This window comes from Alosa alosa, chromosome 8, assembly GCF_017589495.1.
Source record: "Alosa alosa isolate M-15738 ecotype Scorff River chromosome 8, AALO_Geno_1.1, whole genome shotgun sequence".
Lineage (NCBI taxonomy): Eukaryota > Metazoa > Chordata > Actinopteri > Clupeiformes > Clupeidae > Alosa > Alosa alosa.
Genome location: NC_063196.1, coordinates 26341555 through 26360544, shown reverse-complemented (window position 1 = coordinate 26360544; position 18990 = coordinate 26341555). Strand labels below are relative to the sequence as shown.

At 42.3% G+C, this 18990-nt stretch overlaps 2 protein-coding genes and 1 long non-coding RNA gene across 5 annotated transcripts; 2 read left to right on the top strand and 1 right to left on the bottom strand.

Annotated features, from left to right (window-relative positions):
* Nucleotides 1-297: 297 nt before the first annotated feature.
* On the bottom strand, nucleotides 298-3608 carry LOC125299875. Of its 2 annotated transcripts, none has more exons than XR_007194463.1 (3): nucleotides 3240-3608; nucleotides 2488-2686; nucleotides 298-1621 (listed from the first exon to the last, which is right to left on the bottom strand). It is a non-coding gene; the product is annotated as an uncharacterized LOC125299875 (long non-coding RNA). The 2 variants fall into 2 exon arrangements; XR_007194464.1 differs by having other exon boundaries at nucleotides 2260-2686; nucleotides 3240-3601.
* An 85-nt stretch (nucleotides 3609-3693) lies between these two features.
* eif2b2 (eukaryotic translation initiation factor 2B, subunit 2 beta) lies at nucleotides 3694-6114 on the top strand. The gene is made up of 8 exons (XM_048251362.1): nucleotides 3694-3965; nucleotides 4168-4288; nucleotides 4377-4528; nucleotides 4643-4806; nucleotides 4893-4988; nucleotides 5232-5369; nucleotides 5692-5758; nucleotides 5922-6114. Exons 1-8 carry the CDS (start codon nucleotides 3794-3796, stop codon nucleotides 6077-6079), a joined length of 1068 nt encoding a protein of 355 aa, XP_048107319.1. The 5' UTR covers nucleotides 3694-3793; the 3' UTR covers nucleotides 6080-6114.
* A 1616-nt stretch (nucleotides 6115-7730) lies between these two features.
* On the top strand, nucleotides 7731-16963 carry zc3h14 (zinc finger CCCH-type containing 14). Of its 2 annotated transcripts, none has more exons than XM_048251093.1 (17): nucleotides 7731-8075; nucleotides 8861-8903; nucleotides 9195-9309; nucleotides 9396-9436; nucleotides 9604-9772; nucleotides 9971-10292; nucleotides 10476-10657; nucleotides 11256-11368; nucleotides 11497-11619; nucleotides 11871-11978; nucleotides 12828-13032; nucleotides 13335-13555; nucleotides 14257-14404; nucleotides 14961-15097; nucleotides 15489-15577; nucleotides 15822-15928; nucleotides 16740-16963. In XM_048251093.1, exons 1-17 carry the CDS (start codon nucleotides 8040-8042, stop codon nucleotides 16741-16743), a joined length of 2163 nt encoding a protein of 720 aa, XP_048107050.1. In that variant the 5' UTR covers nucleotides 7731-8039; the 3' UTR covers nucleotides 16744-16963. The 2 variants fall into 2 exon arrangements, with proteins under 2 accessions (XP_048107050.1, XP_048107049.1); XM_048251092.1 differs by having other exon boundaries at nucleotides 11871-11999.
* Nucleotides 16964-18990: the final 2027 nt, after the last annotated feature.

Sequence of the window (18990 nt, the reverse complement as noted above, 5' to 3'; positions counted from 1 at the left end):
CACAGCACACTGCTTCTTCAGCAGACAAAAGACAAACTAATTCATTCTAGACAAGTTGGAGATCAGAGTTCAGTCTCATTTAGAAGTGAAAATTCTTTTTTTTTATAGTAGGAGGTTGTTTTTTTTTTGCCTACCTGTGCAAACATGTTTGCTTAAAAAAAGACCCCATCTCTCAAAACAATAGGACACCAATGTTCCACATGTTACCTCAAATACAAAGACAAACCACAATTCCAATGCTCTTAAAATGTGATCATTATGATTTTTATCTGTTATTGAAACACTTAATTGCAAGTCTGCTAAAAGTTGTCATGCGACCCTTTATTACCATTATCTTTGGTGTATTGCTCCTTGACTGGAATTACAGTAGTTAACAGTTAAACAGCCCTGCCATCTGCCAACCAGTGAAAACTCAACATATTACGAGGAACCATGCCACCATTCGGTTAAAGCAGTCTTTAATTCCCTAATAAGCCAATGTGTATTCTCACAATTTATACACACACTACCATTTAGGTCACCAAATACTGTCTTGATACAGAGGGCTACTTCGGAATTTTGAGTCAGACAATATGTAAAGTATTCGAGCAAGACTTCCACAGCTGTTGATTAACCTTTTAAGTGACAATCTTAATTATGATAATTATGCTGTAGTGCAGATTTCACACTTAGTTGGTTACAATAGAGAGGTTTATCAAAAGAGAAATATGGAGTCCTGAACTCAAATATCTCAAACCATCTCCTGAAAAAACAATTTCACCTTTTGGATTTATCACTGAGCAAGGTGCTGACAATCAATAATCAATAAATGGAGAGCGATTAGACACAGAACTTGAAGTTGGACGCAGGACTATTAGTTTCAAAAATCGCAGGACTACTAGAGTTTCAAAATAAGGGACAAGGGACATCCAGATAAATCAGAATTTCACAATGTCTAACACCTCCAACATGTTTATCTTGCTGTTTATTTGTATTGGTTTTGTCATGGTCCGGGGTGTTGACAGAATGCTGGTCAAACTTCCATCAGAGTATAACGATGTCCTAGTACCTTTTTAAGATACTTTCCAGCAAGTATTTTCTGTGACCATGGCACAGCCAGTTATCTGACTGACATTTAAGGACTGGGATTTTGATAGTCCTTTCCTGTTCTGATCAAACCGTTTCTGTGTTAGCACGGTCACGTATTTTTCATATTACTTTTTGAACTGTTTTCAGAAGACACATTTTCATGTGAAGTTCCCAACTCCAGCTGCTTCTGTGTTTTGCGCAGATGTTTTACAATATCCTTCAGTGACTTGACTTTCATTTGCAAACGTCTGGATTTCTGCTGAGCATGTTTCAGTTTCTTTCGTAAAATTGCAATTTTTTCATTGGATGAGTTAAGTTTTCCAGTTAATCGTTTTGGTGAATCCTTGATGTGGTACTCATGATCACCCAGTTGTACATTTCTTGTAGGATTACATTCAGGATTGTAATACTGATGGTCACTCAGTTGTACCCTTCTTGTAGGTGACACTCGATTGCATTCTGGAACTGTATTTTCAAGTTGTATACGTTCTTGAACAGCCTTGCTTGCAATGACTTTTGAACGGTCTAATGGTGGTTTCCTTGGTGGTGGTGCCTAAATGGTAAAATAAAGACATTAGGGCAATTCCACGGAAAATGGACTTTTTGTCACATCCATAACACCAATGAAATGCCTTGCCATTTGATGTGAATGACAACATTCATTTTTTGTGCATTTTTTCTCATGTACATTCTTCAGCCAAAAATAGCAAATGCTCAAATTTCATGTAATCATTCACATCATACTATACCATCACATTTTATTGCCGTTATGGATGTTACAAAAAACGTAATTTTCCATGGAATTGCCCATTAATAACATTCAAAAGCACTTAAAACTCATTCAAAAACATGTAATTTAATAACACAATTTCTGATATTATGGATGAATAATTAAATACATTTGCAGATAACCAACTACAGAGCATAAAAATATCATGTTTTTAACAAGCAAAATATTGAATCGGTGATTCAAACAAAAACTACAGAACTACATGATACTACATAAAAATGAAATCATGGTTAATTAGTAGAATTTTGAATAATTCTGTATCACTATGTATAATTTCATATTAGTATTTTTTAGAATAATTGAATTTGAATACTTAGAGGACTGCATGATTTTCTATGGGGTTTCAAATTTTAAAACAAATCTAATAATGAGACTATAGTGCTATAGTGCAGTGACCTTACATAAACATTAACTTTAACCGACCACTTCATCAGTCAGTAAGGCAGTCCAGCTGTTGCTTATTGGATCACGGCACATCCAAGAAAAAGAAATTCAACTGTTTGCCAAAACTCACAAATAGTAGATAAATGGAAAATATGACGTAATAGACATGTAAAACATGTAATTTAGTTACACAATATGGAACTTTTCATTTATTCAGCTGTTTGGTTGAGAAGTTGAGAACTCACAGTCATCCTCAAATGTTTTGGGAGGCTTTTAAATCGAGTTGGAAAGGCTTCAGAACGAAGCCGGACAGTCTGGCCAGTTCTATCCATGTCACTCTCTTTAAAATGGTCAGAGCAGACACGCGAATGTGAACTAGGTGTCCATTTCTCTCGATGGAGACCAACAAGCCAGGCTCTTCTTCTCTCTGGATCACTTGGGATACTGTAAAATGACAAAGATGTGTGACCCAATCATGATTGCTGCCTATATTATCAAGGATATATATATATATATATATATATATATATATATATATATATATATATATATATATATGTCAAATACAAATGACAAATAGTTTCTTTCTTTTCTTTTTTTGTTTGGTCTTGAAAAAACATCTGACATGTAAGCCTACTTACAGGGGCAGTCAATGGGTGTGTTTTGTAATGAGAGGGCCTATAATGTTGGCCTAAATATTGTGAAGACCAAATAAAAATGGAAAACATAATTTTTCTTAGACAACAGTTATACAATGCATATATTCTCAATGTCTGAATGAGCACCTGAAATCTTCACATTCACACTAATTATGATGGTCAGCCCATTAATTCCAAGTAGGCCAGGCAATCTAATTATAATTGCATAGGGCGCATATCAAATTGTCTTGAACGTAGGCGATTTACCACTACATTCATTTACTTTAATGAAGGTTGAGGTTTGTGACAAAAATAACGTTCAATCAATTATTGCTTGCAGGGTATTAGAGCATACTCACGAATGAAATGTTCTAGGGTGGCATCTCTTTAAGGCCGACTCTTCGTCTTCGCTGCCTTCGCTATCACTTCTACCATTAAGTCTGCTTTTCTTACGCTTCTTGCAACCATATGCACAACACTGGGTGCCCTTTTCAGCCTTTGTAGCCCGAGGCCTCCGAACTTTCTTCTGAGCCTGACTGTCCGACATGGGTCCTACCAATATGGCGGTAAATTACCACTATCCTGCTTCAACTAAACAATCAGTTCGATGCCATCGTTATTTTTAGGAGTTTCTTCAAATCACCGCAAATCTGACACAGGCTATTTGTATAAATACACGCAATAGCGCTGCGACGAACAAAAAAAACACGATGAGTATATTCAGGAAGTACTGGCATGTTGACATACAGCGCCCTCTAGTGGCATTTCTTTTCTCACACTTTCAATTGACCCGGATGTGTTGAGAGTATTTCCTGGGTAATGTTGCTGTCAACGCTGTGGCTGTACCCAGTGTGTTTTTGAGCGACTGGCCTACACAAACAAGTAGTTTTGGCATTTATTGACTCAAGTAACTATGCCTGGTGCCGATAAAGGAACAGACCTCTCGGAACGCATAGAGGCCTTCCTTGCTGAACTGAAACGTGGAGGAAGTGGGGCAGGACCACTCCGTGGTGCTGGAGAGACAGCCCGAGAAACCACAGCCCTGTTACGGAGGATCACAGCGCAAGCACGATGGAGCAGCGCTGGTCAGTAAAAATGTTAACAGCGATCTGTGGCTGGTACCACGAGATCAGATTGACTTTAAATAACACAGCGAAAAGTTTTCATTTATGAAGTGGCAACTGATCAGAGGAAATGCACACAGATGGCAGTGCAAATGATAACAGCAATCATGACTTAACATGACTAGATTATTAATTCACCATGATGTGGTTAAATGAATTGCAGGGGATCTGATGGAGATCATACGCAAGGAGGGGAGACGGATGACAGCTGCTCAGCCATCTGAGACCACAGTAGGCAACATGGTACGCAGAGTGTTGAAGATTATCAGAGAAGAGTATGCCAGGTGGGTCAAGGTCAAGGATGATTTCACCCTAGTGCATTAAACATTATTGGAAAAGAAAATGTTAAAGATATTGTTTTAATGCCTTCAGGTCTACAGGGAGTAGTGAAGAAACTGATCAGCAGGATTCTCTTCACAAACTTCTGACATCTGGGGGACTGAGCGATGATAACTTCAGGCAACACTTCCCGTCACTTAAAGCTAACGTGATAGAAGCAATAAACGAGCTCCTCACTGAATTGGGTAAATCCTAAATATGTTGCCTGAAGCTAGTCCTCCAACTTTCGCTTGAACTTCTAAACAATCCATCCATTCTTGAGTGATGGAAAGCCAAACTTGTCTTCTGATTGTTTACAGAGGGAACCACAGACAACATTGCCATGCAAGCTTTGGAGCACATCCATTCTAATGAGGTCATCATGACAATTGGACGCTCTCGAACAGTAGAGGCCTTCTTAAAAGACGCGGCGAGAAAGCGTAAATTCCATGTCATTGTGGCAGAGTGTGCTCCTTTCTGTCAGGTATGTCTCTGCTGTTTGTTCTTTTGTATATACTCTTCTGATTAGTTTGCTGTCAGCAAATGAGACTTTTTCCTTATTCATTCCAGGGTCATGAGATGGCTACCAGCCTATCGGAAGCTGACATTGAGACAACTGTCATTGCTGATGCTGCCATATTTGCTGTGATGTCCCGGGTTAATAAGGTGTGAATTTACATGCACATTGTGCGTCATTGACACCTAATGGTTAATGAATAGATAAATTAATGGTATTAGACACGTGATCTTAAAATATACACCCTGCTTCATTGGATTCTACTGAATTTTTGCATTTATACATTTTCTCCAGTCAGTAATAGTGATTGTTTATATATTGCTGCTAAACTGGCAGCTTTTAAAATATTTAAGTATTCCCTGCTCAGTGGATTATTTGTGTCTACTGCCTAGGTCATCATTGGTACACAGACTGTGCTGGCAAATGGAGGACTGCGAGCTGTCAACGGGACACACACACTGGCACTGGCTGCCAAGCACCACTCGACTCCACTTATTGTGTGTGCTCCGATGTTCAAGCTGTCGCCACAGGTAAACTACATAACATGCTTCCTGTATAAAAAACACAAATAGGAAGGTGGAATGTGAAATTGACATGTTATTATTCCTCATCCACATTGTTCTTTCTTTTGAAAGGTTCCACTGCTTGACGCTTCCTTTTGAACCTATGAATGTGCTAAATCTATTCTTGTGTTCTTCTTTTTCCTCGACTATTTTGATTTAAATGTTTTGTGTTTCTTGTTTAGATGAGCTATACTGTAATATTGCCATTGCTTCGCTGTCCATGCCAAGGCCAGTGGTAAAAGCGGTTTATTCTTTTCTGTTTTGCTTTTATCACTGTCTCCCTTTTCAGTTCCCTAATGAAGAGGACACTTTCCACAAGTTTGTGTCCCCACATGAAGTTCTTCCCTTCTCTGAAGGTAACAAAACTGTTAGTCAATGGGACAGACTGTAAATATTCCAAACTGGAATTCTGGGATTTTTTGTACATTGCAACTGAACTGGTAGTTGTTGGTTGTGCCATGGCATCAGATTCACGTGTGACAGGGTATTAGAGAGACACATGTTGGTTTTCATTTCCAGGTGAAATCCTCTCCAAGGTGAACGTACACTGCCCCGTGTTTGACTACGTTCCTCCAGAGCTCATCACACTCTTCATCTCCAACATTGGTGGAAATGCTCCCTCATACATATACCGTTTAGTGAGTGAGCTTTACCACCCTGAAGACCATGAGTTGTAAGACCTGTAAATAAAAAGACAATATACCTAACTGCATCTGTTTGTGTTTGTGTTGTGTTTATTGAGATTGTGGCGGATAGATGTTAGCCGGGTCAAAGATTGCTGTGTTTGGGAGCTTTTGTGAAAGTACTAGACAGAACACGGCCTGCCTCTTCAGGTGCCTTTGGAATATCCTTGTGTGTGTGTGTGGGGTGGGTGGGGGGTGGTGTGTAAGTATAAGTATACTATTTTGATCCTGTGAGGGAATTTGGTCTCTGCATTAATCCTTGAATTAGTGAAAAACACTCAGCACACAGTGAACACACAGTGAGGTGAAGCACATGGGGGATGATATGAGTTACTGTGTAGTGGTACCATAAGTATACTAACACTTGAAATTGAACTGAAATTAGTATGGAACTAACTACATATAAGGAACACACTGCCAGTTGCTACAAGGGCAGGGACACCCCTCTCCATTTTCAAAAAACTCCTGAAGACCCAGCTCTTTAGAGAACATCTCCTCTCATAGCACCACTTACAACAAGTCAGCTGTTTAAAAACAGCACTCACTGATGCACTTATTCTTACTATACAGTTTTTAAATTGTCCTAAAATTATAGAGAATTGCTGTCACTTAAACCTCAGCAAAGTATACTGAGCATCTTGTACACTGTTTTTTGTTTTGTTTGATTGATTCTCTGTTAAAGTAATCTTTAAAACTGACATTGTGTTGAATGTGAGTTAACTCCAAGGCAGTCTGTACATTTCATGTAGCGATGGCAATAAAATACACCTTTTAAAATGTTTTATATAAAAGGTTTTCAAATACATTTGTACATGAAGTTAATTAAAATTGCTAAAGTGCTAATAAATTATTTGCAAGGACTTTGAAACGTGTTTGAAATGAACGATGTGCCTGTAGGTGGGCAATAATTTGTCGAAACAGCGCCCTCAACTTGTCATTTATCCAATTGCAACGCAATTACACCTGAAATTACACGTAGCACCCAGAGGGAGGTGCTCAACACAAGCACGAACTAATAGTTTTAACGTCAAAATGTGATGTGTTTTTGCTATCATTTGGACCTAAAAACACTCAAAATGCGTGAACCTTTGAGGTTTTTTTTTATATTAAAATATTGTTTATGTTTCATGATTACAGGTCTACATGGATTGCCAATTTTAACGATTTGATAATCAAGCAAAAATGTTTAGTTAACCATTTCCACACGTCAAACAAATTTTGACAGAAAAAGACTGGGTCCCGCTATATTACTCAGGCTGCACTGCAGCGTCTATTCACAGGCGCGATCCCACTACTGATCGGCACGGGGGCTTTGACCTGCTCCGTTTCCGACCTGGGCCGGTGCACCCCTCCTTAGACGACCTGGTGGTCCCGGGCTCCCCCAGGAGCACCATATCGATACCGAACTTAGTGCGGACACCCGATCGGCATAGTCCGCAACAGCTCAGAACTCCTGAGCTCAAACGATCCGCCAGCCTCAGCCTCCCAGTAGCTTGGATTACAGGCGCACGCCACTGCACCCGGCGATCTCTACAGCAATTTTTGGTTTTCTTGAACCTAATGGTCATGACGTCACAAGTCTACCAGCCACTAGAGGCGCTATATGCAAAAAGTGATTTTAGTTTACAAAGCAACATAAATGAAACATGAATGACTTTTACCTCTCAGAGAATGCACACACTTTCTTAGAAGTCATACAATAAGGAGTTTTCACCATAGGATTTTCACATAGCTTTTCGGATAGCTGATAGAATCATATACGTTCTCTGATAGAAGAACTAGATTATAATTCCCACAATGCACTATACCAGTTTCCACTGTTAAGGAAGGGTACAGTGATTGTAATGCTGCTAGTCGTGTGGTGTACTTAGTTGTTTCATATCATCCATACATATCTCCTCAGCACTCTCTTGCAGACTGATCATCTTTTGTGTTGGAATATACCACAGCAGACATGGAGATTGGGACAGAAATCAGCAAGAAAATACGGGTAAATAAGAATGTCAAGACCACCTACTCAACCTGTCCCAGCTAGCTAGCACTAGTTCACGTTAGCTGGCTAACGTTGGTTGGCCCGTCTTGGCCAATGTTAACTTTGCTAAGAAGCTAGCTGCGTTTAGCAAGGAGCATAACGTCAGAATAGCTTTAAGGCTAACAATTAACTGTAAGCTAAGTTAATTATTTTGGTAGACATTTAACGTTATACCTACTTGTTAATGCTCATTATCTAATAGCTGCTTGAAAAGTATGTAGGCAGTCTCTTAGAGCCATGCATTCAGGTTGCAAATGACAGTTAATGTTTAGCAGAATACTTTGAAATAACGTTAACGTTGTCTCGGTTTCAAGTAGCTAACGTTAACGAAACGTTAATCAAATGTGCACTTTCACCACGAAGCTGTCTACTTTTGGTTAGTTATTTTAGTTTGCATTGCTACAAAGTGAACTTGGCTCTAACGTTACTGCCACCATAGTTATTGAAATGCTAGTATGCAAGTTAGATATACCATAATCTAATAGTCTAAGGCATTCGAAAATCACTGCATTTCTTGGGCCTTGAGACATGGTCACCACTACTAACGTTACTGCTCTCGAGCATTTTGGTAATTTGATAGACAGAGTTCCTACCATTCTAAAGCGTGAAAAGGGACTACTAAATAAAGCAAGTTGCGAGGGCTAAGGAGAGCGTTTTTTCCAAGATCAGCTAACCAACAGCTCGTGCAATTTTCAGATACTTGACATTACTGCCGCGATCTAAACATATGGTTTTCCTTTTAGGCTGCTATCAAAGGAAAACTGCAGGAGCTTGGCGCTTATGTTGGTAAGTAGAACGTTCATTATTCATTTAGAGTTGTGGTTGGTTCTCAAGGCTGAGCCCACCACACCTAGCTGCATGCACCCAGAAATGTGTGCTTGGAATAAACATTAGATTATGGATCGGATGAACCGCTGCACTAACCAAGGGGAGGTACTGATGGGTTCAGTTCAGGGGCAGGTCATGCATTGTGCAGGCAAATTGGTTCTCCAAAAACTGAATGATGTACCTTTGTGAAGTGTTCGGCTGCAGAGGTTGCACTATGACCAACTTTATGACCCGTAAATTCCTTTCTAGATGAAGAACTTCCTGACTACATAATGGTTATGGTGGCCAACAAGAAAAATGCACAGCAAATGGCAGATGATCTGTCTCTTTTTCTTGGAAACAACACAATCAAGTTCACAGTATGGTATGTCTGCACAGCAATTGGCAGAAAGGAATGTGACATTTGACGATATACCTACGATGTTTTAATGTTAATTCATTTTTTTACAGGTTACATGGTGTCTTGGAAAAACTTAGATCAGTTGCTGTTGGTAAGTTTTGTTTTGAGCCTCTTCTGGGTTGTACAAAAATGTTAGGACTAATGGATTGTCTGAAATATGAATATTAATTCCTGTGACCACATTGCATTAAACATTTGAAGACTTCGCTTTGGCCATTTTCGTTTTCCTCACACTGTCACACCCTTGTGTGTTTTTAGAACCGACATCAATCAGGCCACAGCTTGACTCAGACACAAGTGCCCCGATCTCCAAAAGCCGGGATGGTGAGAGGAGGGGCGAGGACACCAGAGCCCTGGCTGTCTCCAGCTCGCGCTCCGATAGGACAGAAGCTCGCGTCTCCAGCTCTGCATACGACAACCACAGCAGGTGTAGTGCACAAGCCATGACTGAAATCGATCACCAATTGATCGATCACCATTGACCACACAAACTCAGCTGTTTTCTAAGCCCTTGTTTGCTATCACTCTTATTGTTACTGCAACACTACAATGTCCCCTCAAGGATCAATAGTTATCTATCTATCTATCTATCTATCTATCTATCTATCTGTCTATTCATCCTCAGGCGAGGGTCTTCAGACAAGAATGCTTCCAGACTGACCTCCGCAGTCAAGCCCCTGATGGAACCCCATTCTGTTGAAGCCATCATAGACATCAAACCCGACCTGGACGATGACCTCATCGCCGAAGTCCACGCCGAGACGAGCGTCACTTCCGGCCGGCCCCCGCGTGTCACCTCAGGACGCTCCGCGGCCGAACTCCACAGGTCACGGGTGCCACCGGGGGCCTCGTCGCGGAGCTCGGGCCGCATGGCGGAGAGCTACAGGCCATCGGAGGAGCGCCTAAGCTCAGCCTACGGCCGCAGTTCCAGGAGCAGCGGCAGCAGGGTAGAGACGCACAAGCTCTTCTGAAGTATCTGTTATTGTGCTACAACCACAATAGCCACATCATTAGAATTTATCCAAGTCATCTTCTAACTTCAATCATATGTCTTTTTTCCTCTCTCTCCCTCCCTCTCTGCCCCCCTCTCTGTCTCTCTCACTCTCTGTGTCTCTTCGTCTCTCATCAAGGATGAGATGCACCGGAAGAGGAAGGCCCCTGTGGCCAGTTCTGTGGTTCGTGTTCACAGAGGAGCCAATGAGGGCCAGGACAGCGATGATGTGGACGACGACGACGACGATGATGAGGAAGAGTACGGCTCGAGGAGTGGCGTCTCCAGCAGAGTATCCCTTCCATCCAAACCAGAGCGCAAGTATGCTGTCCTGTCTCATTCCAGGGCGTCTGTGTAAACACGTGTGTGTGTGTGTGTGTGTGTGTGTGTGTGTGTGTGTGTGTGTGTGTGTGACATGATCTATGGCATATGTATTATATTGTGGTTACTTATGTAAAGCTCTCGCCAGATGAATTTCGTTCCGCCTAGCTCCGCTCACATATGATATCCATATATCCATATGGGATCGCTTCCGTTGAGAGTGATTTCGGCACCAGATTTTATGGTAGAGCCAATCAGGACGCAGGGTGGGAGTTTCATAGATGTGACGTAGCGTAGAAGCGACTGAGACTGTTTTGATTCAGAGAACAATGGCGGCTCTCATCAGCTTCACGGGTTGGCTTCGATGTGAGTGATTGAAGTAGCACGTCAATAAAGATGACGGATTAGTGGCTTATCCAATCATATGCAAGGATTTTTGATGAGGCCCAGCCTTCTGAAACACCTCTCCAATGGAGCGATCCCAGATGGATGAGTGGAGCTAGGCGGAATGAAATTCATCTGGCGAGAGTCAGGTTAAAGTACAAGCCCATGTGTATAAAATATTTGATATATATATGTATGTATGTTGCTGGCATAGGCCCTCTCTTCCACCCGCCAAGCAGGCCAACAAAAACTTGATCTTGAAGGCGATCTCAGACGCACAGCAGTCTATTACCAAGACGACCAGTTACACAACAAGCCGCACAACAGGTAAAAATGCCCGTAGTGTTTTGTGTTATTCACAATTGAATTGTTGGAACATTTCATTCGTCTGTAAAAACAGACCTGTCAGCATCATGACAATATGAGCTGTTGACTGGAGTGTTGACCCCCCCCAGGTCCACGGAGGCAGACGGTCCCAGTAGCCCCACGCACCCGTCCCAGCAGCGAGGAGATGAAGAGCGCCATCCGCTTCGTCCAGGAGCAGCTGCAGGGGCTCATCACACCAGAGGCACAACTCGGTTAGTGCCAAACTGTGTTACCTACAACTAGTTTACACTTGAACGCACACACACACACACACACACACACACACACACACACAACAAAACACAATCTTAGTTATCTAAATTTCACGAATTGGGGGAAGAAACACGCACACGCAACAAAAACAGTCCGAGTTATATATCTTGTATATATTTCTCTTTGAAGATGGTCATGTGTATTTCCCACCCTGACCGCAGTGTGTTTCTGTTCTTTATTATTTCCATAGCTGCTTCTGCAGCGTCTGTTCTCTCAGGTCAGTCCAGGTCACTGTCCTCACGGCTCCAGGTGGAGGAGGTGCCGGAGGACGAGGAACCGCCCCAGCAGCCAGACAACGGTACGGTCATCATCCTTAAAGGTGTGGGTTTTTGAACATTCTGACATAAGATTTCCATTCTGCAACAATTGAAGGTTCTAAAATTCTATCTTGAATTCAATGAACCCAGATATTCTTTAGAACGTTAATTTTCCAACATTTCCATCACACCTGTGTGACACTACACCTTTTAAGGGTTAAAGGAACACAATGCAATTCTTTTACTTAAAACACGTAACACTTATTCTGATGCTACAATGACTTATAATAAGAATGAAGTCTCTGACATTGCCTATGAAAGTTTGAAAGTTTGACATTGCGTTATGTGAAGTTCTTGATCGGGTAGGATCGTGACCCTTTTAGTCAGTTTATGACTAATTGGGGGTATCGTCTTTGCGCTAACTGCTGTTGAATGTCGATGCCAAGCGGCATAGATATAAATTCTTCCAGGGACAGGTAATGAGTGGGAGATAGAAATGTCCTTGGGTCGGGGTTGCCCCCGAGGTTCCCGTGGGCACTTTGACCAAAATGTGATGCAGCAGCCATCTGCACCACATTTCTCCCTTAGTCAGTATCTTGATGCTGCTTTTCTTTTCTTTTTCTCAAATCAGAAACTTTTACGTTTTAATGAGCAGAAAATAGTGTTAGTATGTCCCTGAAGTCTGAATTGAACCTTGAGTTCAATTTAAGTGCTATGAGTATTGTAAGTAGTTTTGGAACGCACATATTGGAGGCAGTAGTGCTGATAAAAAGTGAAAAAAAGATAAAAAGTGTTTGTCTGAATGCAGTGTCTCCCTCTGCTCTGCTCAGAGGCCCAGCTGTGTAAATATGTGTTAGTCTGAAGGCAGTGTCTTCCTCTGCCCTGCTCAGAGGCCCAGCTGTGTGACATGAACAGGCTGAAGGCCTTTGACACGCGCTCCTTCATTGTGAAGCGACCGGAGCTGGAGGAGACGCCCTCAGTCAGGAGCCGGTTGGGCACCTCTGTTCAGCTGCAGGAGGTCCCGTCCACTACAGCCCCCACCCCCACCGCCGCCCCCACCACCCCACTCACCCCACTCCGTATGGTCCAGCCCAGGTGCAGTAAACCACAGCTCTCCTGCCACTACTCTAGTTCACCATCATATACCTTTCCATACACATTGTTTTTATTCAAAATTTGGTCACCAGTCGCCACTGGTCTCTTAGTGTGTGTGTGTGTGTGTGTGGTTACCTCCTGTCCTTCTTCCACACCTTTTTCTGCTAAAAAAAAAAAAAAAAAAAAAAAAGATCATGCAAACATTTTACGAAAGGATATGATTGGTTGGCCTGTTTGTTTTCACATCTGCATTGCTGTGTTATCTGTTGGAACATTGTCGTTTTCTCCACCCGTTCTCATAGGGAGCGACCTGAGGCGGCCCCTGCGAGTCCTAAGTTCATCGTGACACTGGACGGGGTACCTAGCCCGCTGGCCAGCCGCGGCGACCAGGACATGGATGTGGACGACAGCGACGTGCCCAGAGTGGACAGGGCCGCCGCAGACCCACCTGGCCTGGGACTGAAGATCCGAGAGCGACTCGGTGCCCACCAGCGACTGCAGAAGGTCGTCAGCTTCTCAGACGGTGGGTATCCCTGAGGAAAAGCAGTGCATGAATGCATGTTATCCCACACTATTCTTGGCGTTGGAGTCGTTATTATTTTTTTTCTCTTACTACTGATTTGATTCTACACCCAACAAAATGGTGTTGAGGATGTGTGTGTGTGTGTGTCGTCCCTTCAGTTTTTATTTGCCATCCTTGAGCACCAATCTCTATACTGTGCTATGAACATAACTACTTAGGCTAGCTGTGCTGACATCTTTTGTCAAAGCTCTTGGTTTTGGAGTGGAGTTAAAAACAGTAACATCTGGGCACAGGTTACACAACTACGTCTGCCAGTGCACGATCTAGTGGATCTAGTCTGCGGAAGAAGTCCAGGTAGCGTGAACAGGTGGTGTCGACGAGAGCTGGCTGTTGAGTGGCCAGACTAGATCTCTCGGTCCACAAGATGGTAGGAGTAGTGGATTTAACTTCAGCTCCACACCTTTCAATCTAAAATGAAATTACACAAAGCAGCACAATGCAGACTAGTGAAGAGCTGGGTCTGGCTGTCATTCATTCCCAGTTTTTTTTAAGTTAAACACAGTGCCACATTGTGACTTATGTAGGTGGCCTTTATCGTGTTGGATGCCTAATAGATGTTTACATTAGAAGAGTATCTGGATGCCTAATAGATGTTTACATTAGAAGAGGATATGGATGCCTAATAGATGGTTTTACATTAGAGGAGGATATGGATGCAGAGGACAGTGACATGATGGATCAAGAGCCCGTCCCTGTGAAGCGACAGAAAGTTCTGGAACGCTGCAAGTTTTGGCCAGTCTGTAAAAGTGGGGATGATTGTGTGTACCACCATCCCACCACCCAGTGCAAGTAAGTGTTAAGGAATGTTTATTTTCAAAAGAGTATTTCGTAATGGAATGTTTTTAATTCAAGCGTAATGATTAAATCACACTGGGACGCATGTAACCTTGTAAAAGTAATTCTTATCTGTATTTTGCGTTCCTGTTCATTCGTTACTGGACGTACACGCCACCGCCGAATTGAGCTGCAAAAGAAGCTCTGGCCGCCATGTCAAGGACGCTTATCAAAGAGTACGGGGAAGCTTTTGACGCTTTGGCCGCTCTGACGTGGCAGCATTCTATGTTGCTGGTCGTTTGCCGCTGACCAACTTTCAACTTTATGCTAGACGCTCTGGTCGCTCAACAAGCCCAAAACGCGACGCCGACGGATTTGCCGCTTCTTGCAGCTGAGAGAAACCGGCTTCCATTGAAAATGAATGACTTCCTGTATCTTTTGCAGCTCAAGTCCCCGGTGGTGTGTACGTACAGTTATTAAAAGCATCATGACCTCTCATGATTATGTGCTGACACAAATGTTTGTTTGTTTGTTTGTTTGTTTGTTTGTTCTTATGTCCCCCCCCTTTCAGAACCTTCCCCAATTGCAAGTTTGGTGACAAGTGCCTGTTCGTCCACCCCAACTGTAAATTTGATGCCAAGTGTAAGAAACCTGACTGCCCATTCACGCACGTTAGCCGCAGAGGAGCACCCAACCTGCCTCGACCAGGTGAGCCCCCCCCCCAACACACACACACTCCCCTTCACACCCCCACCCCCTCACCCATCCTTTCTGCTGTTTCCGTCTTCAGAATCCTTTCGTAAGAGAGCTGCTAGAAAGATATCTGACGTGCATGTCACAGAATGACATTGGGTTGGTTAATGGGTGGTTGGTGGTCTAGTGGTTGGGGATCTGGCTTACAAGTACTGTAGGATATCCCAGGATTGTCAATTCTACAACCATTGTGTCCCTAAGGCACCCAACACCAAGTTGCTCCAGAAGGGGACTGCCCAGTGCCCATGTAGTTAGTTCACTTTAAGTGGCTCTGGATAACATCATGTGCAGTCACTAATAATGTAATGTGTAATAGTGTAAAGTGAACTCCTGGGTTGTTTTGCAGTGGCCGCAGTAGCTGCAGCACAGCCCCCCACCATCTGCCGCTTCTTTCCAGACTGCAAGAAGATGGACTGCCCCTTTTATCATCCAAAGGTGAGTGTGCCTGGTGGCCTTTCATGTGTCTGAGAATTTTAAGGTTTGAGCCTTGAGTCTTCTTGTGCGTGCGTGTGCGTGCATGTCTTAATTTGTAATGGTAGCGCATGATGAAGAATGGCTGTTTACCCCGTTACATCTTTCTGTTTCTTTTGACTTGAAATCAGTTTGCTTATTATTAATGTATGAGAGAAGTCTTATTTGAATTTGAGTTTGAGAATATTGTGTGTGTGTGTGCGTGTAGCCTTGCAGGTTTGCTGGCCAGTGCAAACGCCAAGGATGCAGCTTCTACCACCCCTCGACCTCAGTGCCCCCGCGTCATGCTCTGAAATGGACGAAGACTCAGAGCAGGTACGTAACCACAGACACAGATACAGAGTGTATGTATATGGCAAGTTGATGATTTGAAATGAGTGAAGACTCTTCATCCTGATGTAACAGAGGTCGTAATTCGTTCCGCCGCTCACGGCCCTCGAATCCGCCACCTCAACACACACCGGCATGGGAGTTGAACGCTCTAACCACTGAGCTAAAAGCCCAGGCTTCCAACTTGGTGGTTAGAAGCGTTCTTAAGGTTAGGGGTGTGAGGATTTACACGGGCAACTAGCACGCTAGCTCAGTTCGCCTCCGTTACACAGGTGAATTTCTTAATTTCTTATATGAAATGTCCCAGCAACAGCTTACATACATTACAACTAACATGTTCTAATCAGATCAGTTCATCATAAGTTCAGATAAAACTTTCACTGTGCTGTCATTAAAAAAAAAAATATTCAGACTTGCTTTGATCAAGCAGGCCAAAATCCTCTGAACTTACATGAGATTTATGAAGCAAGAGAGATCTGATCACACAAGCTAAATTAGGCCATGGGTTAACTGAGGCAGTGGGTCAAGCAAGACTGGGCACTTTCAACGAATAAAAGACTGGCCGATTAGCTGTTCCGCACAAATATCAACAATCTTTAAGAGGCAGACCCATGCTGACCAGGGAATAGAGTTTGTGCCTTGATTGACTAGAATAAGCACATAGTGCTTACTACAGAGGTCTCCTAACTTACTGAAGCTTGGATAAAAATAGTAATAAATGTGCCCTTGCACTGAAAAGATACTGATATGATCACAAGTAACCAGTAACTTCTTATGTCTACCCTTCTTTCTCCAGTTAAGAAGAATCCCACCTGCAGAAGACTTGTTGGCATGACCTGATGTTTGAATTTGTTTGGTTCAATATTTGATTGTTCAGTAGTTTTAGTTGACTTGAACTTTGTTATGTCATGGTTTTGTTTAAAGAGATTTTTAAAAATGATTTGAATATAGAATTTTTGTTTTGTAAAGCTCAGCACATATTTTCGAATGAATGTTTGTGCAGTAAAGCATTCTATAGTATTCTCGGTATGTCTATACTTATTTCTCATTCCCCAGATAGATTTTTCTCCCATGGATAACCTTACGTTGAATAATATTTCTACAAATATGTGAATTAAACTTACATGCTCCCGCGCTCTTTAAGAATAACTCTTCTGGAATTTGGGAAAACCAGTATAGTGCTGCACTTTTAATTTAGACCGTTGTTTCAAAATGGCTTACTTTTTTTTTGCCGACTGCCTTTAATACATTTCCCACTTTAATAAGTTGACGAACATGTCAAATTCAGCCTGAAGCAAGGTAAACATCAGCACGTGTGATGGAAATGTGTTGTTGAATGCAACCGAACTGTTCCTTGTGAAACTACTGCCTCTTGGACATATCAGGGCTCATTCCAAAATAGTAAAATGTTGGCTCATGTCATTGTGCTCATCACAGTGGCAGGATGAACTGTAAGATGAGACAAGATAATTGCATCACTTTTAGGTCTTGTGTCACAAAGCTCTTCAATGTTTATTTTTTTCCTAATCTGTCCATTCTCATTTGAGGTAGGGTGAAAATCTTCAATTCTGAAAAAAAAAAAAATGAACACGCTCAACAAAGGTTTAGATATGTATTACCAAGTTTCAAGTGGGAACTGATTTCTCGATTGAGTCTCTTAATAATAAAGTGAATGACTACATTATTCAGTGGAAATTTGCCCTTGAGTGGTGAAGCCTGTGGCTATGGAAGCAGAATTATTAGAGGACCTTATGTTTTCCAAAAGTCAAAGAGAACATTCTCTACCCAGACGGGGGGAAGAATGTGGCCTTGCTGCCCGCCTTATCTTTCAACTGTGGAAAATTCCACAATAAAATAAAAACAAATATGAAAAACAGACTGCTGGTAATATCTGGACTGCAAAATATTCCATAACATAAAATGTGACAACATTAAGACTGCTGATAAGCAAACTGATGAAACAAACACAAAAAAGACTATGAAATTAATAAGCAAGCAAACCATAGAGGAAAACTGGTGTGAGAAAGTAGTAAGCCGAAAGTGAAGGCTTTGTAGCAAATTATTTTTCCCTTCTGTTTCTTATTGTAGCTAACAAGCCATTTCTCTAGTTGTCAGACTTAAGTCGGATGGTAAAATGATTTCCCCCCCCATTTCAACTAAGCATATTTATGTACAGATACACCAACTTCACTCTTTCATGTAGAATAATAACCTAGTGTGAAACTACAATGAGCTGAGTGTGGAACTGGACTTCTTGACCAAAGTCAAATGTGATGTGTAATGTAACATGTAATGTAACAGACAAAGACGAGTAAGTTTAAAAGACTGGGTCCCGCTGTATTGCTCAGGCTGCACTGCAGCGCCTATTCACAGGCGCGATCCCACTACTGATCGGCACGGGGGCTTTGACCTGCTCCGTTTCCGACCTGGGCCGGTGCACCCCTCCTTAGGCGACCTGGTGGTCGCGGGTTCCCCCAGGAGCACCATATCGATACCGAACTTAGCGCGGACACCCGATCGGCATAGTCCGATGCAGCCCAGAACCCCTGAGCTCAAACGATCCGCCAGCCTCAGCCTCCCAGACGCTTGGATTATAGGCGCACGCCACTGCACCCGGCGATGGACACAGTGATTCGGAGAGAACTTCAAGGTGTGTTGCTGTGACGCCGTCAGAGAGTGTTCTCTCTGCGTTGTTTTTGAGCAAAAAGTATCTTTGGATCTGGAAGTGTGTGACATGAAAATACAAGTTACTGAAAAAAGGGACAGCTCTGAATGCTCAGTTGGCCTGACGTGTAGATAGTTTGGTTGCATTTAATTAGGCCACCAGCATGTAAAATGAGCAAAAACCTGAAAAGACAAATTGCACCCAGTACAGTGACCTATCAGTACCTTTTTTTTTGGATAAACACTGCAGTTCCAGTTTGATTCCTGTAGGAGACAGTGTGCGCTATAGGCATTTTTAAGCTAGTAAATAATTGCCTGATAGAAGTTTTGTTGTGAAAGGCAAATAAGTTGAAGATAAAAGTTATGATGTGTATATCACGTGT